Below are 25,217 nucleotides of genomic sequence, written 5' to 3' on the forward strand. Positions count from 1 at the left end.
CAAGAACCTCTAGCTCGATTGGATGAGCTGATTTTGTCTAGCTGCCTGCCCACCATCCTGTTCTCAATGTGGGAATCAGCTGTCTTTAACAGTAGGTAAGATTCATCCCAAATAATATGAATTTTCATAACAACATTCATTACAGTATTTGAATACTTACCTACTTTTAAAGTAGACTCCACCCAGCCTCCCCACACTTAGTAGGCTGTCAAGGAGAATTCTGACAAGAGCTAAAACACTCAAAACACACCTGGTGGAGAACAGGTGTACTAGACAGTCATCCGGGCAGCCATTTGGTCTTTTGTTTGAATGCTGACTCAACTATTGGCATGGAGATATAAGCTATCTTTAACAGTAGATAAGTATCCAAATAATAAGCTTTATGAAGATGTGTATATTTTTTATATGTATTTACACCAACATCATTGTGGATTTCTTCACCATTATTATTATTATTATTATTATTATTATTATTATTATTATTATTATTATTATTATTATTATTATTATTATTACACACTGCAAGGATATTATTATTGGCTATATAGAAAAATGCTTCATTGTAAAAGCTTTCTTATTTTAGATGATCATTTATAGGCTGTTACTTAAAGTTTGTCACTGTAGACTACATTCTTCATTTTATTATTTACAGGATTGGCAGGAGGTAGTAAAACTTTATGAAAAAGATAATGTTTATTTGGCTGAAGCTGGACAGCTTTTAACAAGGTACATCAGCTACGAGATTCCTGCCATTAAACGACAGGTTTTGAAAGGAGTTCAGATGCAACAGGTATGGTTTTGGCACAGATGTTTTACATTATCAGCCACATTATTTGGTGATTTGTTGCTAGGCAGTCATTTCAGTTGTGATACATTTATAGATAAATCTCTAAAATTGTGTTAATATATAGTACAGATTATGTTAGGTTAGGAACTATGTGGCATTGCTATGAGGTACAAGACATGAAATATGCAAGAGCTGGCTATACTATATTGGCTTTGTTACCTAGCAGAAGGCCAGATCCCTGAAGCTCAAGGTAAGTTGAGGTGCTTCTGTAATATATGTAATCTTTTATGTATAAATTAATGGAAATAATGATGATCCAATTATTAAATAGAAAAAGGAAATAATACCAACTGTTATTTTTAACATTTAACATATGCTGAGTTAAAAAAACACTCTCTCTCTCTCTCTCTCTCTCTCTCTCTCTCTCTCTCTCTCTCTCTCTCTCTCTCTCTCTCTCTCTCTCTCTCTCTCTCTCTCATTGTTGAGCTGAATTGCCAAATGTAGGGTAAAGAAAAATTTACCATTAAATTCATAATATTGTAGTATATATAAATGGTGGGGATTAAAAAATTTCTTTAAAAATGTACAATTTTGATATGCAAGTGAGAAATTTGCGATTATCCAAATTTGTATATTTTCCTTTCATATTTCTTAACACGAAGTTGCACTCTTTGTTTGAAATAAAGCTCTTTCAGTACACAGTAAACTAATAACATAAAATTTGCTTAATTATTTTCATTATTATTATACTTTTTATATTTTCATATTTCAGCTAAAGGTTAGTGCTAAGGGAGTGCATGATTTGTCTCCTTCCCCTTCTAGTGACTTTGTTAGGACCTCTTCTTCTCCTCGTTCTATTACTCCTACTAGAGCTTTCCAATCAATTCAGGGCGTAAGATTTGATAGAACTGAGTCAGATATTAAGGGTTTAAAGCGCTCAATAAATATTCTATCGGTGTTGCTTTCCCTGGGGCCTCAGGTGGTTTCAGGTAATTACCCCACGTTAGAGGAAGGGTCAGTGCCCCTGCTCTTGAATAACCATGTCCTTGGCATGTCCTGTCTTGATGCCTTGCCGCCGGAAGCAGGGAACCGGGACATGTCAGGGAGTGGTGCGGATCTATGCCCATTGTCCCCTTCTTCTGTTCAGCCTGATGTCAATGCAGGCACCAGACTTCATTCTCTGAAGGATTGCTTGGGTAGAGTAAAGTGAAGCCACCCATTGTCTTCAGTGCGTTTAAGCTTAATGGCCTTGGGACATCTTCTTCGTAATGATTCTTCTTGTCTTTTTGATAATGTTAGTAGAATGAATGATGTGTCATTTGCAGTGTAGGACGTGTGTTAAAGATCTTGTAGTTTCTAGAGATGAGTCTAGAGGTTCCTCTTCTGTGTCTCAGGATGCACCAACTGTGCAAAAGGTGTGCGCCATGCAGTTGGCTATGCACAATTCTCCTGCACCTAGCGCAGTTTTGTGCCTTTTGCCACAGCTCCATGTGTTCTTGTGTCTTCTCTCTGTGTGGTCTGCCTCTGCAAAGGTTTCTCCTATTGTTGGTCAGAATGCAAGGCTCCACTCTTGTTCTTCTATTTGGCTTTCACCTGCGCATGCTTCACCTGTGAGACTATCACCTGTACTGATAGTGCCTGTGCTATCTTTGGCTATATGGCATTCGCCTGTGCACCTAGTGCCTACCAAGCACTCGCTTTCTATTAATCTTCATTCTCGGTCACCCGTGACATCTCACTCGAAATCTCACAGAGATTTTGGATGTGCTTCAGGTTCTCAGACTTGGACCAGCAGTGATGTGTCTCAGTTTTTGCCTTTGAATTCTTCTTCTCTACTTAGAGATCCTCCAGCTTAGCGCCCTGCATTTCAGTGCCTCTTCCAATTGCGAGAGTTTCAGCCCATAAGTAAGAGATTGCAGTTTCAGCTGTAGTTTTCCATGTGGATCAGGAATTGGCTCGGTGTCGCGAGCTGCTTCCTGCTCAAAACTTAGATTTGTTTACAGTATTGAACCGGAAAATGTTCAACAGTCAAGACATATGCCTTTCTAGTCAGAGAAAGCCATTTTATCGGCAGCAGCTAAGGAGGAGATGCTACCTACGGGAGAAGTTGTTAGAGAGTTAGCTCTGAATCAACCAACTGCTACTTTTCCACCTTCGCTCTCAGAGTTCTTGGCACCGGTTGCAGAGGATATTGTTGGCTCAGACTCATTGGTCAAGCCCCCTTCGTCAACTTCTTCGTTGTCAGAGGTACAGGTGTGGGGTCTTCTGCAGGTGATGTAATGGGTACAGAACCTAACAAAGAGACGGACAGTACGACTTTTAAAAAATTATTGGTTTTATGTAATGAAAAGTTCCTGAATTATTTTGCGGAAGTGAATAAGCCTGACACATTTTCATGTAGGGAGGAAAACCTGGGCCAGTCATTTTTACCTTCGTTTGCACCTCAATTCACTAAGGCTGCTTTAGGTAGATTCAAGGCAATTGGACAGATTTTGGATCAGAAATCCTCATCCAAGAACTCTTCCCTATTTCTGCCACTGTATATGGGTAAAGGGTGAGCTAATTCTTACTCTACTGGCCTTCTTCCTAGTGTTGAGGTAGCTTTGAGGAAGGATTCGGCTTTCTTCTCGCTCTTCAATTAGTTGAAAAAGAGAGGGGTCAGCAAAGGGAAGATAGTGTTGTCTCAGCAGAATTGAATTTGCATATCAAAGCTAAGTTTAGAACCTTGGAGATCCTCTCATTCATGGATATGTCTGTGGGAGTGATTGATGGTTGTGTTCCTTGGTCCCTCAAGACTGCTCCAGGTAAGGAAGTTTTGGATTTTACTGGCTGTTTAGATGGAACAGCAAACGATGCAGTGGGTGAGAGTGCTCATGCTTATAACAATTTGGTTCCTAAGAAAGGTGAACAGTTGTGTTCTTGTCCTGCCAAGTCTGTGACAGATTCACAGAAGGCTGCTGTCCTTTTCCAACCTCAGCTGGATAAAATCTTGGGCTCTGAAGCTTTATCATCCATCGCACAAGAAGTAGAGAAGGCAGAAATGCAATCCATGATAGTTAAGGCTCAGGCACCCAAGCTGCTTCCTCCTCTTCCTCCTCCTCCTTACCCTAGGCCCTCTACTTCAGCAGGAGTTTCTCATTTCAGACGGAATTCAGACCTTTTAGATCTAAGGAGACACTTCGAGGCTCCTCCAGAGGATCTGGTAAATCATTTAAGTGACCTGTTAAGTCATTGAAATGAAGTTTCCAGCCCTCAGTTGCCAGTAGGAAGAAGGCTTTCGCATTTTTGTTAAGTATGGAAGGATCTGGGCATGGATCCCTGGGTTGTGGAGGTGCTAAGGGAGGATTACTCGATTCCATTTGTAAGCCCTCCTCCGCTGTCAGATTCTCCAGTGACTCACTCTTCTTATCTCCACAATCAGTAGAAGTGCAAAATCCTTCAGTTGGAGATCTTGAAACTTCTAGAGAAAGAGGCAATAGAAGAAGTTGTAAAACCAGTCCCTGGCTTCTAGAATTGCCTTTTTCTAGTCCCCAAAACCACAGGGGGGTGGGGACCTGTTTTGGATGTTTCCAGATTAAATGCCTTTGTAGGGCTGATGAAATTCTCCATGGAGTCAGTGAGCTCAGTTCTAGTGTCCGTTTGGAGAATGGACTGGATGGTATTGATAGATAAAGATACGCTCCCCAATTCTCATATGGTTGTAGTTTTCAGGGATCTAGAAGAGACTCCAGTGGTAGAAAGACAAACCTCATCTTTGGCAAGGAGTATCAGTGGATCTGAAGAACCCAGACCTGTTGTTGTACAATAAATCCCCCATATTCACGTTCTCATGATTCATGGACTCACGTATTCATGGATTTCTCTGTGGAGTGTATCTACCCATTATTCGTGGAAAATTCGCCCATTCGCGGTATTTTTCACTGAGAAATATTCACTAATTACTGTATTTTCATATAATTTTCATGACTAAGTGCCCTTTTTGAGATAAAACTATTAAAATACTCAGGTATAAGCATTTTTAGAGGGTTTTTCTTGTGTTTAAACTATCAAAATAGGCAGTTCTAAGTGTTTGTAGAGGGGGTTTTAAGTATTCACGGATTTTAGCTATTCAAGGGGGGCGTGTGTACATCCCCTGCGAGTACAGGGTTTACTGTATACGGATGCATCAGACAAAGGCTGGGGAGTGATTGCAGGTGAAAAGCAGCTGTCAGGTCTGTAGACTCAAGATGAGCAGCAGTTGAATATCAATCTTTTGGAACTATTGGCATTATGGAAAGGACAGGAGGAGCTGGAGGACCTGGTATGCAGTCGAATGGTGGCAATCTTTTCGCACACCACCACATCGCTGGCATACCTGAAGCACCAAGTTCAAAGTCTGAGTCTCTCTTTTGGTTGACAAGGCAGATCCTCTTATGGTCAGAGAGCAAGAACATCATCTTACTGCTTCAGTTTGTTCCTGGGAGAATGAATGTTATAGCAGATGTTCTCAGTCTCAAGGATAAAGTAATAGCAACGGAGTGGGCTTTGCATCTGGAGGGGGGGCAACAGGTTGTGGAAGGTGTGGGGGTCCCCTTTCATAGACCTGTTTGCAGCCAAGTGCAGTCATCGTCAGCCGGTGTTTTGTTCACCCGTTCAAGATCCTCTGGCGTGGGCAGTAGATTCCATGTTATTAGACTGGTTAGATCTAGACTGGTATGCTTTTCTCCCCTCTGGTATGATCCAAAAAGTCATCAGCAAGCTAGGAAATTCTCTTAGTTGTTGCATGACATTGATTACCCCTTGGTGGCCAAGGAAGGTCTGGTTTCCAGACTTGCTTCAGTGGCTAATAGATCTGCCCAGACTTCTCCCTGTCAGAAAGACTCTCCTGCAGCAACCAATAGAGGAGAAGTATCATCACAACCCTCACGTGCTGCAGCTGACCGCATGGGGACTGTCCACTGTCTCCTGCAAGCTCAAGGCTTCTTGAGAGCTTGTATTACAGGAAGGCCATTATCAGTGCCAGGAGGGATTCCACAGTGGTCTGTGTATTGGTCCTGGTACTGAGGTAAGGGGTTTTCCAGTGCCCATACCTCTATAAACAAAACATTAAGTTTCTGTTATTTCTCAGGTATGAGAAAAAGTTCTCAGTAGCAGCCATTAAAGTCTATAGGGCCTTGTTGGCCTCTGTTCTTAGACCTCGGTTATCTTCATGGTGAGGTTCTCGTACCTGAGTGTTTGTTTATCTAGTGAAACCAATCCACCAGCTATTACCTTCACCTTTCAAGGTGGCAGTAATAGTTGGTGGATTGGTTTCACTAGATGCAAACACTTATTTGTACATATTTGTATTGCATTAAGTAGTCTTTAAAGGGCCTGTTGATTTTCACTTTGCCAACCTCCTTGTTAAATGTGTGAATCAGCTATATGATGGAGAGGTAAGGTTCATTTTAAAAATATAAATACTTAATTTGAGATTTATTTTCTAAATACTTACCTCCATTATATCAGTTGCCCTCCCTACCTCCCCACATCCAAAGTGGACAGAAGTAGACTGACCTGCTATGCGTGTTTGTACCCATCGTTCCCCTGGTGGGATGGGAGAAGTAGATGGATAGAAACAGATGTTCATAGAAAACCGAGTGTTCTCATTTTTTTTAATCTATTGAACTACCACTGGCGCAGAAGTAAAAGGTATACTGTATAATGGAGAGGTAAGTATTTGAAAAACAAATCTTAATTATTTATATAAAATAATAATAATCATCATCATCATCATCATCATCATAATAAGGACAGTGTTCCTTGGTTGTTAAAGTTGCTGCCACCAGTATCAAGTTATATGGCAACTCTCAATGTACTTGTTTTTCTTTGTCTAGTTTAAAGGATGGCTAGGTGTGCTTTCCTCCTTCTGCAGTGTGTCTGCCATATGCGTGTGACAATAAAGACTTATTTTATGGAACACATCAGTGTTTTTTTCATGTTCTTTCTCATAAAAGGTCAGGTTCTTGCCATCTAATCTCTTAGATATAACTTCAGTCGAAACAGACATGACATCTAACTTCAGTCGAAACAGAAACGACTCCCTAATAAAGCTTGTAGCATGGTATCCCCAAGTAATCATGTCAGCTTTTTGAGTTATAATTTTCATAGTATAATAGTATCTGTATACAGTCACTTAGAAAATTGATGTTCTGTTTGACATTTCATTATTATCATTGTTATTGTTATTTAGAGATAAACCTCTCATTCGTATGGAAGAAAGACAGTCAGGTATTGAAAGGAAATTCAAGATAAATTAATAGATGAATAGATAAAAATTCATTTGAATTCTTAAAAGATAATAAATACAGAAAGGTCAGGTATTAGTTGTAAGAAAGATAAATTAATAGATGAATAGATAAAAATGTTTGGTTCTTAAAATACAAGGTGAAGCATCATCATTTGAAAGCATCTTTGGTAGTAATAAAGCCCATGTAATATGATCGTTTATTTTGCTAAGAATGTAATAATTTTAAACATCATAATTTTAAACTTACCTGGTAGTTATATATATAGCTTAAGTCCCTGACGCGCAGCAGAATTTCAAAACTCGCGGCAATCGCCGATGGGTAGTCAGGTGTACCACCAGTGCGCCCTCTACCCAGGTACCTTGAACCAGTCTAACTGTTCCTCATATCTTCCCTGCCGCCATACCGGTTGCATCGTTAAGAATTTCGCTCATTTGGCCCGTGTTTTTTTCACAGAGTTTTGGTGAAGTACACTTTGGCTGTGGCTTTCGCTTGTTTTTTGGATTTGCTTTGGATTTTCTGGACTCTTTTAGATATTGTTGGTTTTGACCTTTGCTCGTTTTGATCTTTCTTACGATTTTTCTCTTTCCAAGATGTCTGACTCTGCTTCGAGTGTGAGAATGTGTGTGAGGGGGTGTAAAACCCGGCTTGCTAAAGCCGCGTTGGATCCCCACTCTATTTGTGTAAATTGCAGAGGTAAAAATTGTGAGTTAAAGGACAGATGTGATGAATGTTTTGGTTTATCAGAGAAAGAGTGGATGGTTTACTACCGATATGTTTCTAAGCTTGAAAGGGATAGGATCAGAAGAGCCGGGAGTAGTAAATCTCGCTCTTCTAGAGATAGTCAGGAATTGAAGATTCTCCTCTTATATCAATCCTATTATTCATTCCCCAGTAGTGGTAGTCCCAGAACCCCCTACTGATACTGATAAGGAGCCAACCTTGAAGGACATGATGACGGCCATTCAAACCCTTGGACAAAAGGTAGAATTCCTTGCAAGAGACAGAGAGGATTGATGGTCGAATGTGAGAGATCTGAAACATTCAAGTGTTAATGAGAAAAATAAAAGTGCAAGTATTGTGGAGGGTGCGATTGCTCGGTCCTGTTGTGCTCCTAGTCCTAGACCTCTTCCAAGCTCACCAACCCCTGTGAGAAGGAATGTCGACAGACGAAGGGAGGCGAGAGGCGTTAGCTACCGAGCAGTCGTCCCCTCGAGCGTACCTGTTGACGCTTCCCAGGACGCTCACCCTCGCCATAGGAAAGGCGAGGTTAAAGTGTTTTCGTCCTCGTCGGAAGACGCTGTTACTAGACGGGGCTGGCATCATACGTCCGTGTCGAGACCCCTGAAAAGGAAACTTTCTTCTGTGGAGCGGCATCGGGATTTGACGCTTCCTACTCCGGGATGTAGTCATTTGAGCAGTCCAGAGCGTTCCCCTCTTAGTTCGGACAATTGCTCTCCGTGAAAAGCAGACGTATGTTGTCGCACGGGCGCCGTCTGCTTCCGCTGATGACGAAATGAGATCGGAGCGTCCCGGAACGTCATTTCCAACGTCTCATCGATGAAAATGAATTAGTAGCTGATATTGCGGCTCCCCTGTCGATCCCCAGCAACAGGTAGCTCCGCAAATCAGTCTAATTCAGGACATGCAACGGAAACTCTCTTCCCTGATGCAAGTCTTTCAGCCTGCAGAAAAGACGGATGCAGATTTTTGTCCACCTATGGCTGTACGTCGCCCTGAGGAAACTTTTGACCGATGTCGCACAGGCGCCAGTTCTCAAGTGACTTCAGGGTGCGGCGGGACAGCGAACGTGAAAAATGTTTCGCCTATTCAAGAAACCTCAATCATTTTACGTCAGCCTGAGGAAGCTTTTTGACAGATGTCGCACAGGCAGCCAGTTCTCAAGCGACCTTAAGGTTGGGCGGGACAATGATTGTCAGAAGTCTGGACGCCAGGACGCCCGAGTTGCTCAAGAGGATGGACGCCAGGGCGCCAGGCGTCAAGAGCTTGGACACCAGGGGCGCGTCAAGAATCTGGGCGCCAAGACGCCAGGCGTCAGGACGCCAGACGCCAGGCGTCAAGAATCTGGGCGCCAAGACGCCAGGCGTCAGGAGGCTGGACGCCATACTTTATTACTGCAAGAAGATGGACGCCAAGACACCAGACGTCAAGAGACTGGACACCAGGGCGCCGAGCGTCAAGATGATATTTTGAAAGAAGTCGCTTTGGTTTTGGTCAATCAGAAGAAGAGATTGATGATATCCTCAGTCTCCTGTGGATCATATCGAACAAGATTTCAGAAGAAGAAGATAGTAAAGGCCATCAACTTTCATCAGACTTCAAAAACTTATGAAACTTTTTCGGAAGTTTTCCTGAAAACTTTATTCCGACGGCTCCTCGTTCCCCACCTTCAGAATTTACTCTTGGGAAGGCGTCTAAGGGTCAGCTTTTATGAAGATGGTTTTGTCCCGCTCGTCCAAGAGAGCTCTTAAAATGATGAATGAATGGATGCTTTCAAAGAAGGAACAAGGAAAGACAGCCTTTGCTTTTCCTCCAGCCAAACTAGCTTCAAGATCTAGCGTTTGGTATCAAACTGGAGAATCGTTCGCCTTGGAATACCTGCCTCTTCCCAGGAGACTTCTCGAATCTTGTTGATTCATCTCGCCGAGTGGCCATGGGGAGAACTTTTGTTGGTCAACATCAGAGTTGGACCACCTCCTCAAAGGAATTTTTAGGGCCTTGAGGTCTTTAATTTTCTGGACTGGACCCTGGGAGCGTTAGGAAGAAAGATGGAATTATTCAACACGACCGACAAAGAAGAATTTGTACATCTGATGTCGTGTATGGATAAAGGAATCAGAGACGGTAACAGCGAATTAGCGGCGCTTTTCTCAGCAGGAATCCTGAAGAAAAGGGCCCATCTTTGCTCTTTCTAGCTAATGGGGTCACATCCAGTCAAAAATCGGAACTAATTTACGCCCCTTTTTTCCTCTCACCTCTTCCCTCAAGACTTGGTAAAAGAGGTCTCTACATCCTTGGCTCAGAAAACCACACAAGATCTTATATCGAAGACAGCAAAGAAAGTCCTACCAACGACTTTCATCACTAAAAAGAGTAAGGCTGAGGCTTCTGTGTTTCAGGGATCTCAGCCCTTTCGTGGTCGGCCCTCAGGTAGAGGTTCCTCGAGGGCGGGTAGAAGAACTTCAACAAGAAGTGGCTCTAGACAGGTATGAAGCAGGACCTGACTTTCTTCCCCTTCAGGCAGCGGTAGGTGCCAGGCTGTTCAACTTCTGGCAGGTGTGGAAGAAAAGGGGAGTGGATCTTTGGTCCATTCAACTACTCAAGGATGGATACAAAATGCCTTTCCTAAGAAAGCCCCCGTTGGCAGACAAACCAATAGATCTGTCGCCCAGATACAGAGACGAATCCAAGGCACAGGCGATTCAACAGCAAGTTTCTTTATTATTGCAGAAGAACGCAATACGAAATACGAAATCTGGATTCACCAGGATTTTACAACCGCCCAAGAGCTCGGGGGGTGGAGACCAGTACTGGACGTGAGTGCCCTCAACGTCTTTGTACAAAAGACGAAGTTCACCATGGAGACAACAAAATCAGTGTTAGCAGCAGTCAGACAACACGACTGGATGGTTTCCTTGGATCTTCAGGATGCATATCTCCACATTCCTATCCACCCGGGCTCCAAGAAATACCTGAGATTCGTCTTCAAGGAAGAGGTATTCCAGTTTCGGGCTCTTTGCTTCGGCCTAAGCACTGCGCCCCAAATATTCACCAGACTGATGTCAAATGTAGCGGGAATGCTGCACACGAGAGGCATCAGGGCCTCTCTGTATCTGGACGACTGGCTCCTCAGAGCTCCTTCCTTCAATCGCTGTCTGGAGGATCTTCAAACGACAATCTGTTTATCAGAGGAACTAGGACTTCTGGTAAACAGGCAGAAGTCATGAGGATTCATCTGGGACCCCATCACCATCAAGAGATCCTGTATCTAGGGATGAGGATTCAGTCTTTCTCGGATTTTTCGGATTCCACAGGGTTTTTCCGTCACCATCAAGGATGGAACAGACCTTAGTAAAACCATCAAGGATGGAAAGGACTTTCTGGGGAAACGGATGTGCTCGGCGAGGGAATGGATGAGCCTGCTAGGGACCCTTTCCTCGCTAGAACAGTTTGTTTCCTTAGGAAGACTAAACCTTCGCCCACTCCAATTCCACCTCAATCGGTATTGGAGCAGAGAAAACGGGCTAGAGAAAGAGTGTATCCCCATTTCAGAGGCGATGAAACAATGCCTTCAGTGGTGGAACGACCCAGTCAAGCTTCAGGAGGGCCTTTCATTAAAACAGAAGAACCCAGACCTAGTGTTGTTCTCCGACGCGTCGGACTCGGGGTGGGGAGCAACATTGGGAAAGTTGGAAGTATCAGGATTCTGGACCAGAGAGCAAGAGAAGCTCCACATAAATCAAAAGGAGCTGACTGCAATATTTTTAGCCCTCAAAGAGTTACAACACTCAGTCCAAGACAAGGTCGTACAGGTCAACTCCGACAACACGACGGCGTTGGCCTACATCAACAAGCAAGGAGGAACCCACTCCAGGTCACTGTACGAAACGTCGAGGCAACTCCTTATCTGGGCCAAAGAGAAAAATGTGACATTGTTGACACGTTTCATTCAGGGGGAAAGAAATGTGAGAGCAGACAGTCTGAGCAGGAAAGGTCAAGTCCTGGCAACAGAATGGACTCTTCACCAAGATGTCTGCAGAGAATTGTGGCGGATTTGGGGTCGTCCATGCATAGACCTCTTCGCCACAGCTCAAACGAAGAGGATGGAGACGTACTGCTCTCCCCATGCCAGATCCCGAGGCAATGCACATAGATGCGTTCCTTTTAAATTGGTCCAACCTGGACGTTTACGCTTTTCCCCCTTCAAGATCATAAACAAAGTCATTCAGAAGTTCGTGTCCCACGAGAGCACCAGGATGACTCTAGTGGTCCCCTTTGGCCAACAAGAGAATGGTTCACAGAGGTGCGGGAATGGATGATGGACACACCGAGAAGTCTGCCTCTAAGACCAGATCTACTCAAACAACCCCACTTGGAAAGGTATCACCAAAACCTCCAAGGTCTACAGCTAACTGCCTTCAGACTATCGAAAAACTCGCAAGAGCTAGAGGCTTTTCGAAGGAGGCAGCTAGAGCGATCGCAAGAGCAAGGAGGTCATCTACCATCAGGGTATACCAATCCAAGTGGGATATTTTTAGAGGTTGGTGTAAGGACAACTCCGTTTCCTCTTCCAGTACCTCTGTGACCCAGATAGCGGATTTTCTTCTTTACCTTAAGAGGAGACGTAACTTTTCAGCCTCGACTATTAAGGGATACAGGAGCATGTTGGCAGCTGTCTTCAGACACAGAAACTTGGATTTGTCTGCCAATAAGGATCTCCAAGATCTTCTCAGATCATTCAATCATTCGAGACTACTAAGGAGAAAAGTCAGAACTCACCAGCGTGGAACCTAGACGTGGTCCTAAAGTTTCTCATGTCCGATAGGTTCGAACCTTTGCAAGAGATTTCATTTAAAGATCTCACAATGAAGACTCTATTTTTGGTTTGCTTGGCGACAGCTAAAAGAGTCAGTGAAGTACATGCCTTCAATAAAACCGTCGGTTTTAGGAACAGCAAAGCTATCTGCTCTCTACAACTGGGGTTTTTAGCTAAGAATGAACGTCCTTCACAACCATGGCCCAAGGCTTTCGAGATTATGAATCTGACAGAGATCGCAGGTGAGGAGTTAGAGAGAGTCCTGTGTCCGGTAAGAGCTCTGAGAGCGTACCTGCAAAGGACGAAGAGTTTACGAGGCAAGTCAGAGGCGCTTTGGTGTTCAGTTAAGAAGCCCTCTCTACCAATGTCAAAGAATGCATTATCCTTTTTCATAAGACAGTTGATAAAGGAAGCACATTCAGAATGTAGTGAAGCGGACCTTAAGCTTCTAAAGTTTAAAACCCATGAGGTCAGGGTGGTTGCAACCTCTGTAGCCTTTAGACAGAATAGGTCCTTACAAAGTATCATGGACTCTACCTTCTGGAGAAGCAAGTCAGTGTTTGCCTCACACTACTTGAAGCAAGTACAAACGCTTTATGACGACTGCTATACGCTGGGACCATTTATAGCAGCTAACTCAGTAGTGGGAGAAGGGACTACCCCTGCAATCCCATAAATCAATGCCCTTGATTCTTGCCTTGGAATAGTTGTAATGTTATGGTTGTTTGTGGAGATTGGACGCAGTCTTCTGCAATCATTGATTTTAGTCAGGTAATCAGTTTGTTCCTTGGTGACGCCCGGAACAAGGGTATTATAGGTTGTCTGTCACATAGAGGTTGGTACACCGGTTGGCAGCTCCTAGAGGTCTTCAGCCCCCTGAGTGGATCGCTGGACCTCTTAAGGAAAGCAGACATAATGAGGGGGAGTTCATTGAAATCAGCTTCCTTAAACCAGGTAAGAACCTTATGTTGGTTTATTAACCCTTAAGCAAAATTCCAAAGATGTTGGCTGTCTCTGACCCTCCACCAAAGGTGTCAATCAGCTATATATATAACTACCAGGTAAGTCAGATGTTTAAAAATGATATTTTCATAAAAAATAAATTTTTGAACATACTTACCTGGTAGTTATATATGATTAAATTCCCACCCTCCTCCCCTCTAGAGACTAGGGGCATGGAAGATCTGAGGAACAGTTGGAATGGTTCAAGGTACCTGGGTAGAGGGCGCACTGGTGGTACACCTGACTACCCATCGGCGATTGCCGCGAGTTTTGAAATTCTGCCGCGCGTCAGGGACTTAAGCTATATATATAACTACCAGGTATGTATGTTCAAAAATTTATTTTATTATGAAAATATCATTTTACTGCATCTCTCTCTCTCACGAGTCTTTTGTAAATTTGCTTGTAAATATACGAAGGGGTTGCTGTTGTTTTTGTTTTGTCTTTTACGATAGTATGTTAGTTGTAAATGTAATTTTACAAAGAAAATTGCAAAGAAATATTAGAAAAAGCATGTAAAACTAACAAAAAAGTTACTGAATCTTCCTTCTCGTAAATTTACGTGAATATTTTTCAACAAATATGCAAAAAATTTGTTACTGCTTTTATTTCTTATCTGTTTTGATATTGTGTGAGCAGTAATAATAATTTTACAAAATACAATAAATTTATTTATTAGAAAAAACATATATAAGTTATATATAAGTTGGTAAAATTTATGATTGTCATGTAAATGAGGCTCCACAAGGGGTTGTAAATAGTCATTTTCAACTTCTCGTGGAAGGTAGGGAAAATTTTTTAGAATTTTTTTATTTATACAGTGTAAATGTACGTGTCATTCTCTTTCCATTGATGTGATTTTTTTTATTTTGCCGACCTCAAAGTTTCCCCGGTCTGGGGTGCTGCACATTGATAAATTATGCCGTCCCTTAAGGGTTAATATGTACTGTACAGTAACTATTCTCAAATGGAGTGAGATCATGTGAAAAATAAAGGGATTGCCTTTCTGAGTACAGTATTAGAAGATTGAAAAGTACATTTTCAAAAAAATTGTCTTGTTTCATGAACACCTTTTTGTATTAGGAATAGGCCATTAGATAATTTAGTCTCGTATGACTTCAGGATTGTTGTTTTTAATATCTGCCTTTTATTCTCCTTAGGATTTTGATCGAAGAGATGCAGAATGTGTCAAGGGAGCATCTGATGCTAAGAAGAGATACACACAGATGTGCAAAAAAATTGGCATTGAAGGAGAAAAGGTGATATATTTTTTAATACTTTTTTAGTAACCCAAGGTATACAGGCAGTCCCCGGTTATTGGCGATCCAGTTTTACGGTGCTTGTCTAACAACAAAAATCTGCAATTTTCGGCACCGAAAATTGCCAATTTCCACTTACTGGCACTGGTAATTGGGTATTGATGCCGATACATACCTAACAGAGGTGCTGATAACCGAAAATCGTCGATTTTCGGTTATCGGTGATTTTCAGTTATCATCACACCCTCAGAATGGAACCCCTGCCAATAACTGAGGACTGCCTGTACTGTTTATCTTTCCTTTGATATCCTAGTCTACTGATGTTTGAGACTTCATTCTAGAATGTGTTGCTTAAGTGATGTCTGTATTCCTTTCATTTTTATCACAATAATTGGCTATCTGTCATATGTAAAAGAAATATGTTTCTCTTGTTCATGCATAGACATATCATATTGATATAACTAAAGTTCTTTATAAAAATAATCCATATAATCAGTTGTCTGGTAGTCTGCTGTGGTAGAAAAGTACATTGATATCTTCAATGCTCATCAATCATTGAATGACAGATTTTGAAGAGGTAATTTATGTGACAAGTGCTGCACACATTCAGTTTTTTCAGCACTCTCATGGATTTTTTGTGGCACAGAGTAAGATATTTTTAATGTGTATTGTGATACTTGAGTTCTTTTCTGTAAAGCAGGCAAGACTACAAGCAAAGGAAATAATGAATCTTATTGGTGTGCGTATTTTCCTGAGGAAGGATTTTCAGAGAATCCTCTTCTGGTGTAGAGCTTTGAAAATAAGAAGGAAGAGATAAAAGGCAAGGGCAGTTTAATTGTATTATTTGGTGTATTATTTTGACATGATTGAATCAAAGGCAAACACCAAATAATACACCATAATAATATATATGAAAAAAAGAATTTATAACATAAAAAATCATCCAGTTATAGCAGTTTGAAGTACATTATTTCTCTAATAATACAGATATGAAGTAAACTGAATGCCTGAAATGTCAATAGAAATGAAAGGCTCCTGTTGATATTTATTGAAAAAATGGGGGAAAGTTGACTGGTCAAAATAACAAGGATGGGTAATAATTGTGTCTTGTAGTCATTGAATTGCCTAGATTACAGGTTTCTTAGTTGAAAATACATATACTGTAATGAGATCAGAATTGATAGATAAAAAATGCAATTTGAGGCTCAGTGCTCATAGTTACATGCAAGTAAGTACATTAACATTACCAGTAAATAATGTAAAATGCTCCAGACAGATTTGGCAGACCGGTTTTTCTAATTCTTAATTTAATTTGGAAATAAATTGGTTCGTATATTTTCAACTCTAATGTGAGTGTGTTTAGGCGATGATGTTTGAATGATTGCTAGGTCAATTTCTTCAAAGACTGATCATGCATTAGCCCAGATCCCGACCACATTGAAAATTGATAGCATATCATATAGTAGGATTTGTACAACTGGGGAATACCATTCAAGATTCCTGGTTCAAAATACTGTAATGTTAGAAGACTCATTACAAGCCTATTTCTGTACTGTAATCATAAATAGTCTTAACTGCATGGAATACGTCCAGCCACAGAATGCTCCAATTGCTCTTGCCTAGCCAGTTCCACTGGGTCCATGAGGCCATGCTATGCAGTTTTCTGTTTTACTCTTGTCAAGATGTGCTGCTGGTATTTCACGTCGTGTTTTGTTCTGTGCTATTAATGAGCTACTAGCAGATGCTCGCTATCGCTGACATTTGCTAGTTTTTTATTAAAGTTCTGGTGTAATTAATATTGAAGTTGTATAACATGAGATTATACTGTGATCCTCATAATGCAGGTGATTCATAGTTACCGCATGAGGCTAATTAAACACTTCTTAAATTGTAAATTTCATTAAAGTGTGTGATTTTCATTAAGTTACTTCCATTCATCAAGTTTTGTTAGTTTTATACTCATGCATTTCTGGTTTGGTGTTTTTCTCTAGCCGAGTGTTATGGGCTGTTGGCATAACTTTTAACCCTTGTGTTGCTTTTATCAGGATTTAACAATTGCACAGTAATGTTGCCTAGGAAGTTTGTATAAGGAAGACAAATCCTTTAGTGCATTTATTTGGTCCTTAGAGAAAGAATCCTACTTTATATGCTGTGTGCGTGTGTTTTAGGACTTGTGTAGTTTGCAGCTTCATGTACTTAACACTTCTGTACTAAGCTCATATGCTTGACCACTCATGCATGCAAGTCAGATTCCAGGCCCTTGACTATTGTACTATTCTTGACCTTACCCTACCCTTCTGTACCTGTAAACCTTCCCACTCCCGTGTATCTGACTGCCACAACTCTAGCCAGAACACCCTCGTCCACCTCTGGAGCTTTATTCATGTTGGCGTCCAAGTCTGACTTGGCTATCTTGACAGTATGTACGTCAGTACTACAGTACTTGCCATGCCAGGCCTTGTTTCAGCTTAGGCCTTCTTGGGCTTTGTCACTGCTTTCTCCAATCTCTTGGACTTGCAGTTGTGTTACTTTAGTTTCACAATACATCCCTCATCTTCAGTACAAGATTTTTCTCTGCCAGTTGCATTACCTCTTGTCGTTTCTGAGTTTAAGCCATATCATAAGGCTTCAGCACACCCTGAGCCTACTGTCTTTGCTGTCAAGGTCTGACAGGATTCCAAGTAATTTCTGCCTCCACTAGTTGTCCTTCAGTATCTTTTTGTCCCTCAACTGGTTGCTTGCTTGCTGCCTGTACCTTTGAGCTGCGTAACCCCTGCTGTGGTTACCTGCTTGAGTGATTTGTCTTCTTTTCACACCAAGACTAATGCTTCACCAATCGCTTCTACATCCTCTGCCAGTTCCACTTGCTGGTCTATCCGTAGCCCCTCTGGATGTCATAATCATGCCTCTGTTTGCCCCAGAGAGCCACAGTCTCATGGTAGATGCCCTCAGCAGGGCTTATCAAGTTCCTTTTTATTGAGTTGTGTCCTCACACAGATTTTATCAAGGCTCTGTGGCAGGTGTGTGGGAACCTCATGGTAGAGCAGTTTCCTGCATTGTTCAATGCCAGACTTCTGCTGTGCTTTTTTTCCAGTAGCTCAGGCAGTGGGTGCCATGCCCCTGCGTTTGGATGGTCTAGATGTGTACATCTTATCTCCACTGAGACTGCTGGGACAAGTTATGAGGGAAATTTCAGATGACCATCATCACTCTTTTGGTTATGACTGAAATGGTTTCTGGAGGTTGGAGGTTTCTTGTGAAGCATTGTCACTTCCACTAGTTTCACCATCATTCAGAATTGCATAACTAGATACAGTTTTAAGTTTCTATAAAAATTTCAAATTGGGATTTGACAGCTGCTGCACATTGCTCCTATTCCTTATGAGCCTTTGCCAGATGCTTCCCTTTTAGATTTGACTCATGACTGCATTCTTGATTGCTTTGGTCTCCCCTTAGTGTGTCAGTAACCTCTGTGCTCTTTTAGGCAAAGTATCACATTGAGTCATTAGTCCTTGGTTGGATTCTCATTTACTCCAGGGTTTATAGCAAAGACAATAATTTAACTTTGATGTTTCTCTATTGGGCTCTTTTCCCATTCTTGTCCCCCATCCTCTTCCGTGGGACCATGAGTCTTCTCTCTAACAAACAGAAACTTTTTGTCCTCTTTCTCTTGTTCATGTACATAAGCCATCGTCTAAAAACCTTTTCAGTTAATAGGTTTGACAGGTTATTTCCAGAGCTGTATTGAGAGAGGACCTTGCTGTGCTCAGGATCAGGGCCCTTGAGGTTCAGATCTTTTCATGATCTCTTTGCCTTTCATAAAAATGTGAAGGGAATGGATACAGACCTAGACATGATAGGAATTCAGGCAGAAAGAACACAGGATAATGAAGAGTAGAAAGCTTATTTTGTGTCTGTAACCCTAACTAGGGATGTAAAAGTATTTAGGGTGGATGATAGCACAGAAAAATGAATGACATGGTGTTATGGATCTAGTGGAGTATGCGTGACATGTGTCATTGGATTTTTTTTTTTTTGCGTTGTTTATTCATGATTAATAGATTTGTTTAAAAACTTTTATTGTAGGTACATAGTGTTTCACTCTCAGAATGTGAATTTGGTGGAAAAGTATAGAAGAAAATGTATCTGTAGTAGTGTTTACTTGCAGCTTTAACTTTTCATCTGAGAAATGAGAATGCATAATTCTATCTTAGAGTTCATCTGAAACATATGTGGAAATATTTTGTGGCACATGCTGTGGGAAAAGAAGGGCCTCCAAGCAGTGTAGAGATGTTGCTTGATATTTACCCCATTGTTCAGAAAAAGGATTTTGACAAAGGAAAAATCTATTTCTGGAGAAGGGCCCGTGTCACCAGTGTGAAATAGTCCATTCAGCACTTATTTCTAGGTAATTCCGTTGCTAGATACCAGAAAGCTAAATGAAATGCTGGAGTTACTACCCCAGAGCGAGCTCCACTAGATGGAGTCGTGTATGGAAAAAGGGTGAACTACAAAAACACGGAACCTTATCCTATAGAGATTCCCAATGTCAAAAGTCCCAACGAGAGAGGTGCGATACAAGCCCATGCACTACTCGCGGACTGCATACAAGGCAACACTAGCCGCATTCCATGTTAGCACCCACCTCACTAGAATGAAGTTTATCAAGGGAGGAGAGAATGAAAACAGGGGTGGGTCACCGGGTGACACGGGCCCTTCTCCAAATAGATTTTCCTTTGTCAAAATCCTTTTTCTGGATCGAGTCCGATGTCACCCAGTGAAAATAATAGCAGAGAAATAAACATCATTCTTATGCTATTAAAGACTTAAATAGAAACGTTGAAAACTAGGAGAATTCTACCCTGAACATTAGTAAGGTCCTCTAAGTTCATGTAATGAAAATAATGTAAGTGGTCACCGTCTAAGATCATGAGCTTAGAATAGCACCTGAATACAAAACACTTTCCTCGAGGCCAATGCGGCGCATCAAATGACTGTAGCTTCGAAAGTATGTGAAGAGTGCTAGTTACTTAACTGCAGAACCATACTGCAGTAGAGTAGGATCCTTAACTGATTTCAGGAAAACAGTAATAACAGGACCAATATCAGTTTCCTCCTAAACTGTAAGATTCACAAAGACCACAAAGCCAAGACATCAGAGTTTGAGGGGCTGGCGCAGGCTGAGTTTATACCAGATGGGACAGCTTGATAGTTTGTGGCTGAATTGGGTTGCAAACAGACCTACTTCCAGGCCCAGGAAAAGGTCACAAGACTACCTGAATGACGCTCCGTCTAAGGACTATTCCGACACCAGGGGGGAGGCCCTGGATAGGGAAAAAGCAGTGACCTTTTGGACCCCTACGAGAAGGGTGGTAGACAGAGGCACCTGCGTCTGTTGGTTATGGAGAAGAATGAACCATAACCTGAATGAAGCAATTCGAGTCCAAAACCACTTGTTTACGCAGCGCACTACAGTATTGCTGTTTTGTTCAGAACCAGCCTAAAAGGAAACCTCTTGGGGAAGAAGTTTCCCAAGGACAGGAAGACTCACCGCCCCCAAAGCGTTGATATGGAACTGCCGGAACGTGACCGACTAAGTACCATGTACTTCATTGGGCCAAAAATATCCACCTCACCCGCCCAGAGGTGACGTTGTGGAATACTGAGGCCGGAGGAAGCTGGAGAGGGGCTGACTTCGGTAAGCACTTGACAGTTGTGCAAGGCCGGAGGCCACTATTCAAGCAGGAGGAATCAGGGAGACACGTCCTGACTCCGCCCATACCCAGTCATAAACTCCAGCTTTGACTTCAGAAGGAGAACCGTCACTGAAGCAAACTGGAGAAAACCCAAGACCTTTTCTTGGGCACGGCGAGTATGCTTGAGTTGATGAAATGATAGGACGTCCTTGCTATCTCTTTCCGCTTCCACTGGATTCACAACTACGAAGGCTACCCTCCTGAATCAGGTGGGATTCCTTCCTGGTACTTAAAGCCCAAAGACTCTAGAAACCGATTATAATGACCCGCGCCCTCAGGCAATTCCCGCTGGGTGCCCAAATGAGCCAGGCAACTAGATATGCAGCTAGCATAGCCTCCTAATACGGAGCTGTTGAACTACGGTATTGTTCAAACTGGCAAAGACTCTGGAGCCGCATTGAGGAGGGCATGAACCTGAAGGTACGCCTGCTCCCGAGTCTGAATCCCAAGAAGGGATAGGACCTTTCTGCAACCAAGATGTGAAAGGAAGCGTCAGAAAGGTCTATAGAGGTGGTTACGGCTCCACGGCGCAGTAGGATCCGAACCCACAAGACTGTAAGCAACCGAGACTTGCCGCATGAATAAGGAAAACAAGCGGGACACGCCGGAAAAATTTTCCAGTGGAAGGGAACTTCCTTGGCAGACTGAAAAAGCCTGACAGGCCATTCACAAAGACCCCAGAACTCTGGCCGGAGGCTGATTGAACCTGATTGGGGGAACAACAGTCCAGCTCCACCGGGCCCTGATAACTATACTCTGGGCCCAGGAACTGAAGTTCAGTGGCCCCGAAAATGGTACAGCCTCCCACCCATATGAAATACTACAGGAGGAGGCTTGATTGCCTCCCGTGAAGCGAATGCCTTCCCAATTTCTCGGAGAGGAGTAGGATGCTTCCCTGCTCCTATGATAACCCCGAGGTCAGAGCCTCTGGCCAGATGTCTAGTGAAAATTCTTTCCTTAGGTTTTCGTATGAAGCAAAGAAAACTCCGGCGGAGGCACGTGGGGGAGGCAGAGACACACGGGGGTGTTACAAGGGGCTGATGTGTTGGCTGAACCCGCACACATCGAGGTGGAGGCTGGGAGTGAGAGCTGACGGCTGTCTAGGGGCAGAGACCTGAAGAGCCTGCACCACCGCCTGAGCAGGGGGGCTCTTGAACTACATGAACTTCTTGCCGGACTTGGGACAGGTCCCGGCAAGATCAGACCGTTTCTGCTCGTGAGGGTAGACACCCATGAGAGAACGGAGGCTCTGGGTAACATTAGTAGCCCCAGACGGGCGTAACAACGCCCACCTGGGGAAAAGATTAATTCTCCAGGTGAAACTGTTCATAAGATTTTTCAGCTCAAGGCGGAACAGGCAAGCCTGACTTACACCCTGTTTCAGCTTCCGAAAATTGACTCCGGAAGCTTAGGGAGCTGTACGCTGAATAAATTAGAAGCGTAGTCCGGGGTTAGAAGATTCACTGTGAATGTATCTGTGATATCTGTAAGCCTACTGGCGACCTGGAACAATGACAGAATTTGCGTGGTAACCAAATATTTTGGATACTCAGTGTAATGATGTCCATGGTTGACAGATGACATATCTGTGAACATATATTTGTTGATTAATTTTGAGTCTTATTAATAAGAAAGTAAATCCTTAAATGATAGAAAGTTTTATTTTTTAAGAAATCCCTATAAATTTGATCAATTTAATGCTATAGCAATTCTAACATTTTAGGTACTGTGTTTTATAGTAGCTTTACTTATTTATTGAATATATATTACACTATCTGTATTTCTTCAACAGGTCAAGCATGAGTTAGTTGATCTACTTAAAACTCTTCCAAGTGAACTGGATAGCATTGCTGATAGTGCCAAGACCCTTTCAAGTGCCCGTGCTTTGTATGCAGATTTTGTTTCTTTTGTTGTTAAGAACAATAATAGTGAATGTGTTCCCCTACTGAAATATATTGCAGGTAAGTTTTAATGTGAATGTCATAATTTTCTATATAAATTAAAAAATGCACTACTAGTTTTTATTTTTTTAGCTGTAGGTAAACGAGTAGCTGCACAGAATCTTGCACATTCAAGCAAACAATCAGTGCTGTTAATAGTGCAATGAATCTACTGATGCAGCAATGGGTAGAAGGATTTTATCTAAGAAAGACCTAGCAGTAAAAATCCCAGATCTAATCTTGGCTGGATACACTTATTTTCAACTGCCAAAACAACCCTAACATTGTATACTTTTGCTTAATGCAAGAGATCTCACAATTAAGCTTCCATACCTTCTACATTTCAGCATATAACCTCTGTAGGAGGAGGTTTCTACTTATGCTGGTGTTTCACTGTTCCTTTCTTAGTGGTGGTCTGGCTGATCTTAAAATGTTTCACCCTCCTAATGACTGTCCTATAGTTTCATCAACACTGACCCTTATACTGTTCCACCATTTTACACTGTTTTACTGTTGTGCATTTTCCTATTGTTTCTGTTGCTGTTTCCACACCAGATCCCTGGCCCATTTACCTATCTAAAACAAAATATTTTTTTAAACGCAAGAAAGTCGCAATAATAAGCAAGATTATGAAATCTATGATTCCAAGTAGGAAAAATAAATGAACCTCTTTGCAAGTAACTAAAATAATATTTTAATAAGATCATCCATTGAAAATTAAAATTTTATGTCTCACAATAGAATAGTAAGACCTCACAATGCAAAAATTGCAGTAAATATGGATACACAACAATGAAAATGCCATGGAAACTCCAGATGTGCATTGTGTGGACCAAATGATTGCACAACAGACTGGAACTGTAGTGAGCCAGCTTGCATAAACTGTGGTCAGAATCCCCATGCAGGACCTAAAGTGTGTGCACTATGTAAAACAAAATAAAAATACTTCAAGATAAACAGGAGCTGTAAAGGATTTAATGATCCAGCATGAAAACCATTTGTACAGTAACACCTCGATTTTACATGCTTTGAGTTGTGCGAATTCAGAGACGTGAGCTTTTTATTGGAACCTAACTAATTGGCATATGTGATTTTTTCACAGACACGCAACATTTGAAAAATCCACGAGAAACCCTGCGGAAGTGGTTATGTTTAATTTTTTATGTAATTTACAAGTTTTCATGGTGTTATATGTAAAATTGGTATGAAAAATGTGTATTATTTCTACATTTTGTACATAAATACTGTATGATACTAAAATCACAAAACAGCTGTCGATATAAACATTTCTCTCTCTCTCTCTGGTTCTTTAATATTTGCTTTGATGCATAAGTAGTATTTTTGTTCTCTCTCTCTCTCTCTCTCTCTCTCTCTCTCTCTCTCTCTCTCTCACTGAGATAAGAGATAGATTTTTTATGCATATATAACATATATGTTTGTCTTATATACTGTACTGTAGTTTTACAGATAAACATGACATTACTGTGTCTTATATACTGTACTGTAGTTTTACAGATAAACGTGACGTTACTGTGTTATTAATGTGTTCATATTTTCATTGCTCTAATTACAACATTTATGCATTTCTGTAACAAATTATGTAAAATTTTAAAAGAAAACATATCGATTCCCAGACTTCTCTGAAGCTTCGGAGCGAGGGGGTGGGCGTGTGTAACCTAACTGTCAATTATCTTGACATATTGACCAGAAGGGTAGAAAATGTTGCCCACTCAATGGTCAAATATGCTGCCCACTTGATGATCAAATAATATGTAGCTCTACGAAGAATACTGAAATCTCTCTTCAGAAAAATTTCCATCTTTTGATATCAAACATAAGAATAACTCTCTCTCTCTCTCTCTCTCTCTCTCTCTCTCTCTCTCTCTCTCTCTCTCTCTCTCTCTCTCTCTCCAGAAAAATTTCAAAACAAACATAAGAATAACTCTCTCTCTCTCTCTCTCTCTCTCTCTCTCTCTCTCATAAGAATAACTCTCTCTCTCTCTCTCTCTCTCATGTTATTCTCTTTGTCTCCATAATAATTCTTGGATAATTTCAAGAGATATTTAATGTAAAGGGCAAACCCCCATCTCTCTCTCTCTCTCTCTCTCTCTCTCTCTAGTGTCTCTCTCTCTCTCTCTCTCTCTCTTGTAGTGTAAGGAAATATGAATTACAGTATGGTATTAAGCTAACTTTTAAATGAAATTAAAGTACTTGGTGAGCATGATTTTGTCATATTTAGGGTTTAAACTCTAGAAATAAGCATATGCTGTATGTATTAGCATTTTTAGTGACCGTACCAAACTTACGCGAATCCTCGCCTTACACGAGGGGTTCTGAAGCCTAACCCCACATAAGTTCGAGGCATTACTGTATAAAGCTAAAAAGTAATCAAAATTTGAATAATCATATAACATAAAATAGAGTAATCAAACAGTGTACTTGAAAAAAAATCTTAGAAAAAAGATTAGATGAAGTTAACATGGTCCAGAAAGAATATAGCAGTAAAGACCTAACCCTGATGATTTTTTATCACAAATTAACCAAATCTTCATAGAAAAAGTAGAAGACCACTAAAATAATATTTCTGAACCTCAAAATATTCCTAAACCACCTTTAGAAAGCACTCTCCCTAAAAACAAGAAACAAAATA

At 41.4% G+C, this 25,217-nt stretch overlaps 1 protein-coding gene across 2 annotated transcripts in view; it reads left to right on the forward strand.

The window, feature by feature from the left end:
* LOC136830265 (CDK5 regulatory subunit-associated protein 3) overlaps positions 1 to 25,217 on the forward strand; it is a 119,933-nt gene that overhangs the window by 61,561 nt on the left and 33,155 nt on the right. For both annotated transcript variants that reach the window (XM_067089630.1, XM_067089629.1), the window contains exons 4-6: positions 653 to 790; positions 14,773 to 14,871; positions 22,420 to 22,588. In XM_067089630.1, coding sequence (XP_066945731.1) covers positions 653 to 790; positions 14,773 to 14,871; positions 22,420 to 22,588 — 406 coding nt within the window. The remainder of the gene's footprint in view (positions 1 to 652; positions 791 to 14,772; positions 14,872 to 22,419; positions 22,589 to 25,217) is intronic.

The sequence above is a fragment of the Macrobrachium rosenbergii genome, chromosome 46 (assembly GCF_040412425.1).
Source record: "Macrobrachium rosenbergii isolate ZJJX-2024 chromosome 46, ASM4041242v1, whole genome shotgun sequence".
In the NCBI taxonomy this organism is placed as follows: Eukaryota; Metazoa; Arthropoda; class Malacostraca; order Decapoda; family Palaemonidae; genus Macrobrachium; species Macrobrachium rosenbergii.